This window comes from Siniperca chuatsi, linkage group LG17 (genome assembly GCF_020085105.1).
Source record: "Siniperca chuatsi isolate FFG_IHB_CAS linkage group LG17, ASM2008510v1, whole genome shotgun sequence".
Lineage (NCBI taxonomy): Eukaryota > Metazoa > Chordata > Actinopteri > Centrarchiformes > Sinipercidae > Siniperca > Siniperca chuatsi.
In genome coordinates this window covers 4,780,011-4,794,965 of record NC_058058.1, presented here as the reverse complement: position 1 = coordinate 4,794,965, position 14,955 = coordinate 4,780,011, and the positions used below count along the sequence as shown (strand labels likewise).

General features: G+C 38.6%; 1 protein-coding gene across 2 annotated transcripts; it reads left to right on the top strand.

Annotated features, from left to right (window-relative positions):
- Positions 1–3,999: 3,999 nt before the first annotated feature.
- Positions 4,000–14,786, top strand: il11b (interleukin 11b). 2 transcript variants are annotated; one of them, XM_044171533.1, is made up of 5 exons: positions 4,000–4,070; positions 12,006–12,172; positions 12,840–12,935; positions 13,059–13,226; positions 14,074–14,786. In XM_044171533.1, the coding sequence occupies exons 1-5, from the start codon at positions 4,064–4,066 to the stop codon at positions 14,242–14,244; spliced, it is 609 nt and encodes a 202-aa protein (XP_044027468.1). In that variant the 5' UTR covers positions 4,000–4,063; the 3' UTR covers positions 14,245–14,786. The 2 variants fall into 2 exon arrangements, with proteins under 2 accessions (XP_044027468.1, XP_044027469.1); XM_044171534.1 differs by lacking the exon at positions 4,000–4,070 and adding an exon at positions 6,876–6,993 and having other exon boundaries at positions 14,074–14,689.
- Positions 14,787–14,955: the final 169 nt, after the last annotated feature.

Here is a 14,955-nt window from a genome sequence, read left to right as displayed (position 1 = left end):
ATAAACACCTTCAGAAATTTTTTCAAACTTTCTCTGTGCTCATATCGGATTCAGTGAGCAAAAAAAAGAAAAGCCTGCATCCGTCAGTCATATGCATGCTGCCTCCCACACTCGCCCATTCACTGCTGCATTCCTCACATTCCTCCATTCAACAGAGGTCAGAGAAGAGACAGAGAGAGAGATCAAAAGCAAAGATATCCGGAACGTGGGTGGTTGGGGAAATGATTAGTGGGCCTGTGAAAACCACTATTGAGGACAAGCACCCCTCAACCCCTCCTAACACACACACACTGAAACACACAACCCCTCCATTACCCCATATGGGTATCTTTGATGACAAAAGGAGGCTGAACGAGTCAGCACTGCAGCCGTTATGACGTGCTTCCCTCTGTTTCCATGCATCACTTTCACTGGCAAAAAAGTTAAGCAGTTCAGCATTTAATGCCAAACACCATCTGTGATCCAACCTGGTCTGATGACAATAACATATCATGTAATGTGTATCCTGGTGGGTGGAGATTTAACTATCGCAAACATTTCATAAGAAGCAGGAAACTAGAAGCTTCTTGGAAATTACAGCATCATTCCTCAGATGTAGTTTTAACCCACTGACATTGCAGCTTCGACACAAGCCAAACCACTGTCTAATGAATGAAGTGAGTAAGATAATGATGCTCCATTTACTTACAGTTTAGTTTTTTAGCTGACACTTTCACCCAGAGTGAGTTAAACTGAGTGAGTAAGTAGTGACTTATTGAATAGAAGTTTAACCTGCTCACACTCTGACCTGTCTCCGGAAATTTCCATTCATACAACCAATTTTCAGTATCAAAAGTATGCCGCCTGGATGATGGTTTTTATCAACATAACAAGGACACGTTTATACAAAATAAATGTGAACTGTTGACTGCCATTGCAAAATATCGAGTCCTGGCAACTGAACCATGGTTAACATGTTTATGGTAATATTTAAATTACTTGGTTAAGGATAGGGAAAGATTGTGGTCTTGATTAATTATTGAGAAAGTCCACATTGACTTGAAGCATAAGACTTTTCAATATTTAACCAAAACCACAACTTTCTCCAACCAAGTGTTTTAGTCACCTAAAACTAACAGCATGTGGTACATTCAACCATCCACCCCAACCTCGTCCCTATAAGTGGAAATGCCGGGAAAAATAATTTAGTGTATCAATAAAAGCAAAATGCAACAAAGTGCAGTGGAAACAGACTTAGTGAAGCGATGAGGAGGCTGTAACCTTCCTCATATTAATACATTTAGCAAGCAGAAATGTAATTTTCCATCATGTTTTCTACATTGTTTCATCATCATCATTTAAGGTTTGGCTGGCGCTCTTTTAATTACATCATCTTGTTGCACCCTTTTCTGCAATGGTTTACTGACACCCGACTGGAGAATTAGCACCACCAGCTGTTCATCTCGATGTGTCCAACTCCTCAGATTCATAACAGTAGTAGGTGGAAACATTTATGGTCACTCTGGAGTCTGCAGTTTGTGCTGTTGAACTATATTGGGTTATAATGAGAGGTGTTTCTGTTATTTAGTCTACCATGATTTATATAAATGAGGTGGACAAAATACTAGAAACATTTGTCAGAATAACTCAGTACAACAAACAGCCTCCAAAATATTTATCGAACTATCGGTAGAGAGAAAATAGTTCCTACATGAAACTGCTCACAACAAATCTGTGGATTATCTTGAGTAACCGGGTCATGATTTCTGAAAACAGACATTGCTGTTGAGTTTTTCAAATGTATTTTTTTTGGCGCTTTGAGCACCACAAGCGGAGCGCCATATAGTCCCATTATATTCAAAAAAGGCAGACATCTGTATGGCCGATATCTCCAAAACTCGGCAACTCACACCAAAACAATCTAGATGGATAAATAGCACTACAGGTAAGAGGAAAAATATTTATTTTTGACTTTGGGGTGAACTGTCCCTTTAAAAGGTGACTCCAAACAGTCATTGCTTCATTGGAAAATCGCTAAATGTGCTACTTGCAAAGCTTCTGAGCGATGAAAAGTTAATAGTGTGACATTAAAGTATTTAGTTGCTGAGATATTATGAGTGTTTGGAACATATTGGTCAACAGCGGAAAGTTGATTATATTGTCAGAGTGGGTTTAGAAGTTTCAATAGATGTTTTGATAATTGATTTATTTATTGCTCTGACTGTCTTTTGAAATCATTGTAACTACTGTGAATCAAAGCTGCCTACAGCTGCCGTCTTGAACAAGCAAGATACAAACAGAACCACCTTTCAAGACTACATGGCGCTTGATGAGCAGAAAATGTTAAAATGGTCGATCACAAAGGGAGAAAGCTGAGAGGCAGCAGAGAGACCAATGTCTCTATCATGCAATGCAGCTATGAGACATGAAAGCTTCAACTGTCCAAATGTTAATGCTGCTCTAATCAATATTTTTATATTAACATTAAATCAAAAGGTGTCGCTTACGCTGACAAACTTACAGAGAATTATCACCGGACTCTGCAGTTCTCCTCAGCGATACGGAGCGTTTTATCGTCTTTTAACGAATTGTTTTGGTTTTCTGGCTCGCAACTTTATTGCCTGCTGTGGCCAAAAACGCTAACAACAAAAACACTATGAGAGCAGTGAGAGTGAACCAAAACGGTTAAGTTGTGGGCCGGGCAGCTAAACAATGAGCTGAAACTCTCCATAAAGCTCCGTAAAGCCGAGGGGAGCTGCAGATTCAGCTGATAATTCTCTCTCTAGGCTCATATGAGCGACCCCTTTCACGTTGTCACGTTGTTTTCACATCGTCATTTGATACATTGTTAGTATAAACATAGATATATCCGCTTCAATCAGGCTACAGGCACGATCAAAGTAAAACAGATACATGACTGAAACAGAAGGTTTCACTCATCTTGCTACAGAGATGACTTTCACTGAGAGGAACTGATGTAATCCTGAAGATGCTTCACACTAATATCCTTTGAAGAGTAAAATCTCAATTTCCAGAAAACAAGGATTAAGTCTGTTTATGAAATTTCTTTTTTCTCTCTTATCGGCAAGGATGTTGTCCAACCAGGAAGTTATACAATTTAAAAACATTTTTAAGAATTCACTTCTTCTCTAGAAATTCCACAAGCGCAAACACACAGTAAAAGTGCCAAAAACAGAAGAGAGTGAAATGTTAACCACCAAATTTCCTTCTTGTTGAGTTTCTGTTTCTGTTATCCAGATGGGTTTAATTAACTTGATTACTGGCAGGAAGCCACACTGGGAGCTGCCCAGTATGACCACAGCCTTGTAACTGGTGGAGCAGCTGGGGGTCAAGGGCATATTCATTGTGGCTTAGAGTATTTTGCCTCACTGTGACAGGAGATCCCCCTGTCTTTGTTTACTTTAGTGCTGATGAACTGTGCTGCTGGGATGTTTTCACTTCATTTGCACGTTTGACTTTTCCTTTTTTTTTCCTGTCAGTTTTACCATTTTCTGTTTGTGTAAATTAGCAAAAAATATATACATAAGAAGAAATTTGTTTTGGTGTCCAAAACTTAATTTATCATACACATAAATGATCCTTTCTTCTCGTTGTCACTTTTCTCCTTGTTGAGTCTTCATTTGATTTACTTTCTGGCAGTAAGCTCAGTTTTGTGTGTGAACAAGAGACAGAAGACTAAATTAAACTAAACTAAACTAAATTTTGTTAAACACAAGAGGAAAGTGAGGTGATGCACAAGGCTACGGGGGGGGGGGGTTGCTCAATTTGGTATTTTCTATTTCATTTTATTTATGATTTATTTCATTCAGAGTCACCTCAACAAACAAAGAAATTTGAAGCTTTTTCAGATGAGGGGGGTTAGATGAGGGGAGGGGGGGCTGGCTGTCCAGCGTGGGCGTGATGCTTGAATGGCGACGATGGCTGATGACTCAGGTGATGTGTCATACTCTATGCTATAAAAAGGGAACTTTTACATTTTGTCCACACACACACAAACACACACACTTACAGTACACACACTGGACTCAGAAAGAGGTTTGTTTACTACAGCAGGAGCAGAAAGATGAAATGTAAGTATGTTTATGATACTTTTAGAGAGTGACTGAAGATGTGTGACTGTGTGTGTTTGTGTGGAGGAGGGGGGCTATACTGCACGTGGTCTTTACTTTTACTTTTAGCCTGAGTGAGTTTGAGAGTCTGTGAGTGAGGTAACCAAGTGAATGAGTGAATGAATGAGTGAGCAACTGTATGACATTTGTGGCTGAAACACAATGTCAGCTGCAATTTAAAGAGCTCAAATTTGATTGAGTTTCATTTGAATTTAAAAAACAACGCGCTGTTTGGTGTCAGGTTGGGCTGTGATTGGCTGGTCCTGTGTGTTAGGGGGTTCCCTGAGTAGCTTGATCTAGTCAGCAATATGATTATGTCCAGAAGCATCAGACGTATTGTAGTTAAATGGTAAAATATCTTTGCTTGAATATTTACAGATATACTATTTCAGCTTTATTGTTGCAATATTCTCATATTAAAAGTTAATAATCATGTAAGTATGGAAACATGCAAGTAGTGTCATGCCGGGATCAGACTATGCAATATTTTTTGTCTTTTTTGTGATCAGATTAGGAGGTCACAGTCATAAATTCTTGCTGTGACTTGGCAGAGACATGGCAGCCTAAAGTTTGACTCCGACCAATCAGAGCTTTTACAATTTGCATGGTGATTGGGACTTCCACCTGACAGCACCACTAATGAATATTTGTATGTGTAAACATAGTTTTATAAATGAAAGTGAAGCCGGAACCATTCGTGGTCACAAGGCAGTGAAGCTGAAGCTGCTTTTCCTGAAGGGTCCAAGTGTGGATGGTGATGTTACACCCACAGGTGATATTATGGGGTTGATGGAGTGTTGCCTGACTTTGACAGTCCACTCTTATCAAGTCAAAGACAGCTAGTCGATTACTAACTAATAACTAAGAAAACATGGTGACTAGTAAATACCAAGTGTGTGCATGTTTGTCCGAGAGAGATGAAACACATGAGTCAGGTAGGCAGACAGTGATGTCATCATTGCACATCAACATTGCACGTACTGTAATGTAATATGCACACTCACTGTAGGGGGATAGATCATGGATGTATCAAGCATTGGAGTCAATGTTGATACCCCAGTGGCCAACTGTGGTACTGAAAATAAAAAAAATCCCCACTATCAAAGATGCAACCGGTGATGTCACACTGTGTCAGCCTAAATTAGGAAACAGGACTCTGCAGCATGTGAAACTGCACATATCAGTTTACATTCACACAGTTTGGAAAGTCTCAGCTCATTAAATAGACATTTTGATATTATCATTAATGACCATTTTCTTAACAGGCCAGATGTTTTTAGGTTAATTTCCTTAATTCTAGGGAGCTGTTGGCTTCAATTAAGTTAACTACAGAATGAAAATCAATTTGCAGATTCCTGAAACTTGAAAGTAGTTTCCTTTTTCATCACAGTTTTAGTGATTTTGTTTTTAGCAAAGTTGCAGTGTTTAAGAGTTAGCTGCCACAAAGCTTAGCATTCACACACGTCAGAAAATGCACCTCAGAAATGGAAAAATTAGCCATGATAGAGGTTGTGAAAAGGGCAATTGTCCATGTAGTAATTTACTGGATTAAAACGTTTCAGTTCTCTCTGACCACTTGGATTTAAAGCATTGCTGAACACATCAACAGAGAGTTTTCATGAGCATGCATGCAGCCTACTGCATTTCTATGTGACGGTAATGTAATTTCAAACTGGAGTTATATAAAATTATATACAATCACTGTACTTGCCAACATGTTTGCCAGCGTGCCAAAACACGACCCCAGTCATCTATTATGATGATTCATAGATGTCTTCTCTCTTGTTGTTGCCAGGTGAAAAAGCCTCCTGGCGTTCTTCGAAAATATCTTCAGCTTTTCAGAAGCCAAAGTAACAGAAAAACGCTGGCAACTTGGGGGCAGCAGAAGCAAGCTGCAAATGCAACACTGACATATTATCACCTTATAAAGTTGTTATGGCAAACATGTTAGTAACCAGTTGCCTATTTACACATCCACAGAGCAACATTAGCATTCATTTGGAGTCGTGCTTCTGGCCACTTGGCGAATGTTAAGTCCAATATTCACTCTTTCAATATTCACTTTTACCTCTGTTTTTGGTCTCTACCAACGCCTGAAGGAAATATCTGATTGTTCAGCTGCTAAATGCTCCACTATGTTCACCAGCTGGTCGCTAACTATGTCCGTCTGCTGTTTGGTGCTAGGCAGTGGGTTTTCAGAGATTTTTTTGCTGAACACAGTTGCCTGCCGCTGCTGAAAACAACACTGAGGAGAGCAGTGAGAGTGCACAAAAAAACCAAAGTAATGAGCTTAAAGCCACTAAAAAGCTTTGTAGAGCTGAGGGGAGCTGCAGAGTCAGGTAATCATTTGCTGTGGGTTCGTCACTACAAGCAACACCTTTCACATTACACATAACCATTTGATCCATTCTTAATATAAAAATAGTGTTTAGTGCACCTTTAAGCTTATCTCAACTGTCTTGAATTGATTAATATATTTCAAGGTTTGTAGAGTTTTTTCAACCCATAGAAGAAGCATGGGAAAAAAATAAACATTCAGCGACTCAAGGTCTTCACATGGCATCTGAAAACACATTAAATATGTGTGTCTTTATCATGATCCTGACATACAATGATCCTGAAATACCATGTTTAAAAGTCCAACATTACGCTTGTGGTTTGCCAGCTCCTTGACAGTTAACAGTTTCTTGGTCATTTCGTTGCTTTTGGAGGAAGTTGCTAGGGCATGTGCAGGGCACTTCCCGCTAGACGCGATTCACGTCTGTTCAGAAGTTCATCAGAAGTTCTTGAGAGTAAAAAACGTTCACTGTGTCAGAGAGAAAACACAGGAAACTCCAGTGTTTCTGCGCAGCATCTGACGAACTAGAACAGAAGCTGTCCAAGTGTGAGTATGTGAGACATTGCATGCGTGTGTTGATGTTTTGTGTGCGAGCGAGCGAGCATGTGCTGACGAAATGAGTTGCTAAATACATCAAAGATGGCCAATTCATTCTGCTTCTTAAGCAGTTCTGCTCTGAGCAGTAATGCTGTCCCAGCTGTTTACTCTGCCAAATACATGACTGTACACTACACTGCCGGGGGATGTTTTTTTAGTATGACAGAGGGTTTTTGCTGATGTCTTCTTCAGTAAATTTCCAATAACCTTATGAAGTTATTCCAAATTTCCTGTTTGTGTCCTTAGATGACTGAAAACTCTTATGAAGCCTGTTATTGGATGTAGAGAAATGGTGATGTAATAACTGATAATTTCATGGGGTATATTGGCAGAAAGCTGTAAGTGCAATTATTCGATGGCTGGTTTTGGATGCTTGAGTGAAAAAATGAGCTGTAAGTAAACATCTGTTTGTTATCATTTAGGGCTCTGATGGGATTATATGTGTTCACTGTTTAAACATTGCTTCACTCTTCTTACTGGTGCAGTTTCTCATGTTATCAGGCAGAATTCAGCAGAAGTGAAAGGTCTCACTTCCAGATGTTACTTCACATCGCCTCACCTGAGCTAACCACAAATGTCTGCTGTGAAAATGCTGTCAAACTTACTAGACTGTGTCATTTTTGGCTAGAAGTTAATGTCCGACTCACAGTGAGACATATATGATGCAATATTTTATTTTTCTTTCTTTGAAGAGAGGATTATCTTTTCAGGCAAGACAGTGCCATATTCCAGATCTTGGAATAACATGATTTTTAATTAGTGAAAAAAGATTATTTTGCAGCTGTTCATGTTTCCTGTTTCCCTTCTCAGTTAATGCTGGGATAGGCTGCAGCTGCCATATGACCCTGAACAAGAATAAACAAGTAATAAAAACCTATGACTGAGACCAAAAGAGCCTTTTTAAAAAGCAGGAAGTCTGGTGATAGCGTGGGGACTCTTCAGTAAAGTCTAATGCAAACACAACATTTTCTACCGCTGGTAGTTCATATTAAAAGCACTCAACACATACTTATTGTGAAGCAGTCACAGGAAACACAATGTATTTGTCTCTCTTTCATCAAAAAGGTGTGACAAACGCACCGCTATTTACTATCTGCCTTATCACAAACCTGTTAGCCTGTCTGACTGCTGACATCCGCCCTGCTGTAGACTTCCTGCCGAGATCGTGATCTGATTTTAAGGTGTACAGTTCTGGGAACACTGATGTTGAGAAAAAGCTTTTCAGCCATGATTGGTTGCTTTCGAGGGTTCCTCAGAGGCAGCTGTCACCCTAGTTGTTTTTGAAAGGTCACAACAAACAAGGTCAAAGTTTAACCAAATAATTTTAAGTCAATGTCTACGTAGGCTAGTAACTTTTCCCGAGCTTCTACGACCATGAGATGCCGCCTTCATCAACATATGGGTTTTGCACAAACTCCATCCTCTGTTAAAGAGACTGTGAGATGCTGTTAAAAGCTCCAGGAAAAAGTAGCTAGCATGCTAAAAGTAGCTAGCATGCTAGCTTGCTAGCTCATACTGACCAACCTCAATCCTCAATCCTCAATGCAGCTCAAATCGCAAATTTGAGCTGCGATTGGCAGATTGGCCACGATTCTGCTGCTGTTCACTGGAAGAGGGCCTTACTGATTCAGTAATCATTTAATTATTAAAAGATGTGATAAAGTAGTCTACTCTATGTTGATTTGTTTTAATACAAATCTGCATGACTGTGACACCTTTCTGAGACTTAAATAAACGTAATTAAATAATATCGATTATAAACTTTCTGTCTATAGTACTTTTCAAGGCATAAATAAAAAGCATTTATAAATAATTTAAAAAAAACATAAAATCAACAACTGGATAAAAAAATACAAATAAAGGCACAAGGAGGAGGAAAAATTGAAACAATGAAGGGTTATCATTCAAAAGCAAAACCACAAATTTGTTTTAAAACATAAAATATACATTATCTATCTATAACTGTTTATCCTGCTTAACCTCCATGTCTGTGGATTGTGGGAGGAAGAGTACCCGGGGAGAACATGCAAACATAAAAAAGCTCATGTAAAGTCAAACAGATAAAACTGCACGAAAACTTCCAAAGTTTACTTTTTGTTTGTACCGGAAACATGGATTTTTTTTTCATAGTGACCTTTGACCTTTTAAAAAAACATAAAGTAGTTACTGCTGTAAGTGTTTGAATGACAGTAAAAGTGTTTAAAGGGTCTGACACCCATAACAAAGTGGATGTTTTCGCTCTAAAGAGTGCAGCCTGAGGCGTCTGCCTGGTGATGTCACCACACAGAGATTAATCTGAGTCAGACCTCTCCGCCAGCTCCCCTCTCCTTTTCCAACAGGAGGCCCAGAGCAGGCTGGGGAAAAAAAACCCACAGCATACCTCTCATTCCATAACCATGATCTAACAGTAACGGACAGTTCATTTCTTTGTTGCCCTGGGTTATGGGATTTTTGAAGTTGCATAAACCAGGGGATAGATTTACAGACATGAACTAATCTTGATTAAAGTGTTATTTCCTTGAATAGAGGTCATCATTGATTAAGAAAGCTTAAGAGACCAAGACAAACCACAGAGGATTTGGGAGAAATATTAATTCTCAGACTGAAGAGTTCTGGGAAAAAAAAGACAAAGAGATGACAGCTTGATGATTCTTTTCCATGCATTTATTAAATACAGGGTGAAGTATTCAAACATGGAGGCCCATTCATTCAAGGCAAGGCAAGGCAAGTTTATTTGTATAGCACCTTTCAACAACAAGGCAATTCAAAGTGCTCTACATAAGACAGAAAACATTGCTGCCCTCCACATTCATGACTACGTAATGTGAGAGGTGATGCTTAGTGCCTAACAGCTTTACGGAGCTTTTAAGCATCATTCAGCAGGAAACAGTTTAAAAAAAACAACCTGAACACTAACAGCAGACAGACACAGTTAGCAGCTAAAGGGATGGATATTTTCTCAGGAGACCAAACCAAAGCTAAAAGTAGCGATATTTGACTCAGGTGGTAAGAAACACGGCGCTAAATGAATGATAATGTTGCACCTGTTGCCGCTTTTGCAACTGTTTGCTAACTTATTCAACATAATGACTTTATGAAGTAGTACTAATATGTCAGTGTTGTGTTAACAGCTTCTTCCGCTGTCCGCAAGTGGCCAAAAAAATCTATGCAGCTTTAAGGAAAGATGGACTTCAAGGTTAAGGGAGACCGCTGTTAAAAGGAGACAGGATACAAATCCGGTCTATGGTGTCGAAGTCATACATACCTTAAAGGATCATTCTTGTTTCTTGATTTCTATCAGTTATGATAACATTGTACTAAATAAAGTAAATGCTAAAATCAGTCGAAATTGCAACACAACAAGAAACATGAACAATCAGATTATCAAACTGATTATAAACAAGCAAAGAGTTTAGCCAGGTTATCTAAACCACTTTATTTGGAGGTAAAACTGAAAGTGAACTCACCTGAAATGTCGGTAGTAATCAAAAAGTTGAACCAGAGAGTCAGTCAGTTACCTGTAATGGATGTTGACAGCAGACGGTTTGGGCAGTAATTTTACATTTCAACTTTATTTTCTCTTCATAATAACTTTAACCTGGGAGTTTGTTTCTAACCACTCTGATCATTTGACTGCTCCTGCTTTTTGTTTCGCCGAATTTCTTTTTATCATGTCACCACATTCCCAGATCTCTGCAATTAACTGTAGTATAATATTAAAACTAACCAATAAGAACAATGTCCAAAACTACAGTAAAAACATTGTAAGAAACCAGAATGATCATTTAATATACCTTTCCGTCCACCATGGACCTCCTCAATAGGAGTTGGTGTAAGAACGTTAACCTTCTTCCAGAGATCTTTTTGAGCAGTTTTAACAAGCAACGATTATTCGCAGGACTGCAATAAGTGTCTTATCAGGAAAATATATACATGAGTCACTGTAACCATTCATCCAGGTCATCTTTAGAAGAAACATTATTATAGATTATGTTACATATGTGAACTAACCTATTAACCTAGTTTCTATGTTTCCCAGAAATACAAATTATCAGTCTGCAGAAAACTGTCTGTCTACATCCTTCTCTCACACTCGCACACATTCAGACACTGAATATGCTAACAGTAAATGTTTCTGACCTATTTATGTGTGTAAAAGTTCATTTACACTGTGGTTCTTCAATCTGAAATCTGAACTGCTGCTCTGTCTGTTTTTTGAATGACTGTTCATTTCTGGATAACAGGATGCAACTTATATCTGATGCAACAATGAACTGACAGTGATGCTGAAATAAAACGTAGTTTATTTAGGGTATTTGAGCCTTTGAATTTTGGATGAATACCAGCCTGTCTCTTAATGCAAAATCAAGTTTGTTGTCTTGGTTTGATCTCATTGTTTTGCTTGTTCTTCTCTCGGTAATCACTACTCAGGCAGGTGCCTAAAATTATGGCAAGTATGTCAGATAAATGGTTTACATTTCCCTTAGAGTGAAGCATTCACAAAAGCAGAATACAGCTGCCTCTGGGTTAATCTTGTGTGACTTGTACATGTTTTCTAGATTTAGGGTGGAAATAAAAATGTGTTTCCATGCAGCTTTGTGGTTTTCTTTCTGATTCAGACACACCAGGTTGGGTCAATGAGAGGGGAAAGAATGTGATTTGTAAAACGCTCCGCTACAAAGCGAATGCAGCCCAGTAGCCACCTGTTGTGGGACTGTCTGTAGTTGTGGGTGCAGCTGTAAACACAGTGAGCAACTACTGCTGAATGTACTACTGCTGGGTCACTCTCTTTGAAATTGAAGTTGAAGGCAAACTTTTTCTAATGAGACAGATTGCAGACTCGTTCCCAAAAGACCTTAGAACTCTGGCCAGCAGAGCTCAACACACTGCACCTTCAGAAAACACATGCAAATACACAAACACGTCACTGTCTTATTTTTTATCTTTTCTTGTCTTTTCAGTAATTCATGACTCCGCCCCTTGTCTTCTCCACCTGCTGCTATTGGCTGAGCTGTTTGTCCATTCATCATCTCGTCCCGCCCACAGTTCCTGCATCTGCGGCACGTTTGGAGCAATGATCCCTCAGGTGGACAAGCTGGTGAACTTATCCAAAAAACTCCATGACTTGGTAAGTTGTCACTGTCTACTACCTGGACAAGCTATGTGATTGATTTTTGCAAACCAAACTCATTTCATATGTTTCACTTTTTTATCTTAAATCTGTGCTGTTTATAGATGTCACATACATTTTTTTAACCAAGGGCTTAAAGTTTCACATCAGGGTTAAAAAGTACCATCATTTGTTTTAACTTTCACTGTCATTATGTCAGAGATCAAATCTTTTAATAGCAGATGTACGAAATCATTAATTGTTTCAATAATTAGCAATGTTTTTACCTAATTTTATATTCACCAAACTATTAAACGATATTTACAGTATTTATACATGAACATGTAATTATGTAATTGTCTGTATATCAATTTTATTAAACATGATTATTCCTTCATATAAACACAAGGCAGTCAGAGGACAAGCTGCAAAAGGTCCATATAAAAGGCCATAGTTTAGACAGACAGACTGATAAATAGGAGAAACTAAATATTCTATATTATGTACTGTATATATTATGTATATATTCAAAAATATTTTTTAATGCAGAGTCTGTTCATTCATCTGAAATATTTATTTAAGGTGGAACCTTTTCTCCCATTTTTCTCTCAAGGTGTTTAAAATCCCAGTTAAATCTTGGAAATGTTTTTAAAGCAACCTTCACTTCTCATCATGTTCCCAACAGACAGATGAAGAACTCAGAAACTTTGAAGGGGTGGAAACTAGACTGGACGGTCTTCCTCATATAGAACACTCTGCTGCCTATTTCAGCTCATTGAAGGTAAAGTTTCTGGAATCAAGGAATTCATTTCTTTCTTTATGTAGAAAGGTTGTGTATGTCAGGGGTGAACTTAAATATTAGGTCAATTTATATTTTCTCTCTGTCTCTTTAATGTCCCTACAGGTGAACGAGTCACTCTCCCAGCTGTATGTGTACACTCAGTCCTTCAGACTGCATGTTGACTGGTTGAAAACAGGCATGAAAAACTTCAGTTTGTCCTCCCTGTCAGCTGAGGGCGTCAGCACTCACCTCCTGCAGCTATCCCACCTTGTTAATGCATCGCTTCACCAGGTGAGAAGACCAGGATGCTTTGGTTTGTTTACATGGATTATTTGGAAGATAGTTTCACACAAAAGTAAAAATTATGTTTTAAAATTAAAAGAGAAAAGGTCAATAAATTACTTTTAACTCTAGTACAAGTTATAATGAGTCGTAAAAAGGGAAACTGTAAAAGGAAAAATGATATTGAAATTATAAATTGATATGAAAAATCTGCAAATGGAAAGTTGAATTATAAAATGGATAAAATGCTGGCATCATCAGACAGAAAAGGAAAACATGTAAAATGACACATGGAATAGCTTAAACAGAAATGTTCATAAGCAAAGCTTAAGATGAGAATTTAATGAAAAGGGAAAAATCTGGAGCTCATTACAGAACACTACTAAAAAGCTGAAATATAAATGTAGACTCTTGCAAATAAGGCCAGAACTTTAAAATTCATAAGTACAACCATATTAAGGGTGCTTTTTTAAACACGTCACATCTAGTTTGGCTCAGTATCATTTGGTTCAGTTAAATTTATAGTAAAATGAATAAAGTAGGTCCTTATGGATCTGTCCTTCTCACAGAGAGTAAAGAAAACATAAAGAGAGACATACAAGAAACGTGAGACAAAAAAGAATATAGCTAATAAAATGCTGATACACTGCTAAAAGTATGCGGTCAAACTAAGCATGTTTGAAGTGTTGTAACTGAGCTCTGGAGTGCTAATTCCTGTCGTCCAGGGGTGAATTTCCCATTCAGCTCAGGCAGTCCATTGTGCCATTGTGCAGTTAAAGGGAAATAAATCAGATTTGATTTGACTTCCAAGCTGCTGCCTGAACCTCCAAACCTTAACCATTCTTTCTGTCTTCAGATCGGTGAAGAGGTTCCTCAGTCACCGCCGCCCTCCCTCCCTGTCATCTCCACAGCCTTCGAAGTGCTTCAGTTCTCCGTCGAGGTCTCTGATCGGTTAAAAGTCTTTTGTAACTGGTCAAAAAGAGTGTTGCTGATTCTCCAGAGACTACCCTGCTGCCCTAAACATTAAGCCTCCGCCTTCAGCACATAAGCAACTGCTAATGCCTTCCCACAAAACCACTGTTAACTTATATGATTTTTACCCAGCAAGGATTTTTAGCCATGCTAGCAACATGGCTCTAGGGATGGTAATGTTGGTCGGTCCACTACTTTGGGCCAGACTGAAATATCTAAACAACTGTTGTGCCATGAAGTTGAGTAGAGATATTCATGGAGCCCAGAGGATGCATTTTAATGATGACTTTGGTGATCCCCTGACTTCTCCTCTAGCGCCACCCATAGGTCAAAGTTTTAACTTATCCAGGGAAATATTTCAACGTCTACTGTATAGATTAGCACGCAACTTGGTGCAGACATTCATGTTCTCCTACTGACGTTGGTGATCCCCTGACTTTTCCTCTAGCGCCACCTTGAGGTTGACATTTGTGGTTTTGAGTAAAATATCTCAACATCTCAACAACTGTTGGGTGGATTGCCGTGAAATTTGGTATAGACATTCATGTCCCTCTCAGGATGATTTATAATCACTTTGGTGATCCACTGACTTTACATTTAGCGCCACCATCAGGTCAAAATATCAATTAGTCCAGTACTTGGTTTATGACCAAATACCTGCAAAACTATTGACATTCCCATCAGTGTATTTGTGTATTGTGCTGTTTTGCAAATGTTAGCATGCTAACATGCTAAACTAAGAGGTTGATGATGAATGAAGTTAAAC

What these genes read in the sequence shown, in the direction of transcription:
- il11b (XM_044171533.1), top strand. An exon ending in CCTATTTCAGCTCATTGAAG is followed by an intron (nt 12,936 to 13,058) that starts GTAAAGTTTCTG and finishes ATGTCCCTACAG; the next exon opens with GTGAACGAGTCACTCTCCCA. An exon ending in TTAATGCATCGCTTCACCAG is followed by an intron (nt 13,227 to 14,073) that starts GTGAGAAGACCA and finishes TTCTGTCTTCAG; the next exon opens with ATCGGTGAAGAGGTTCCTCA.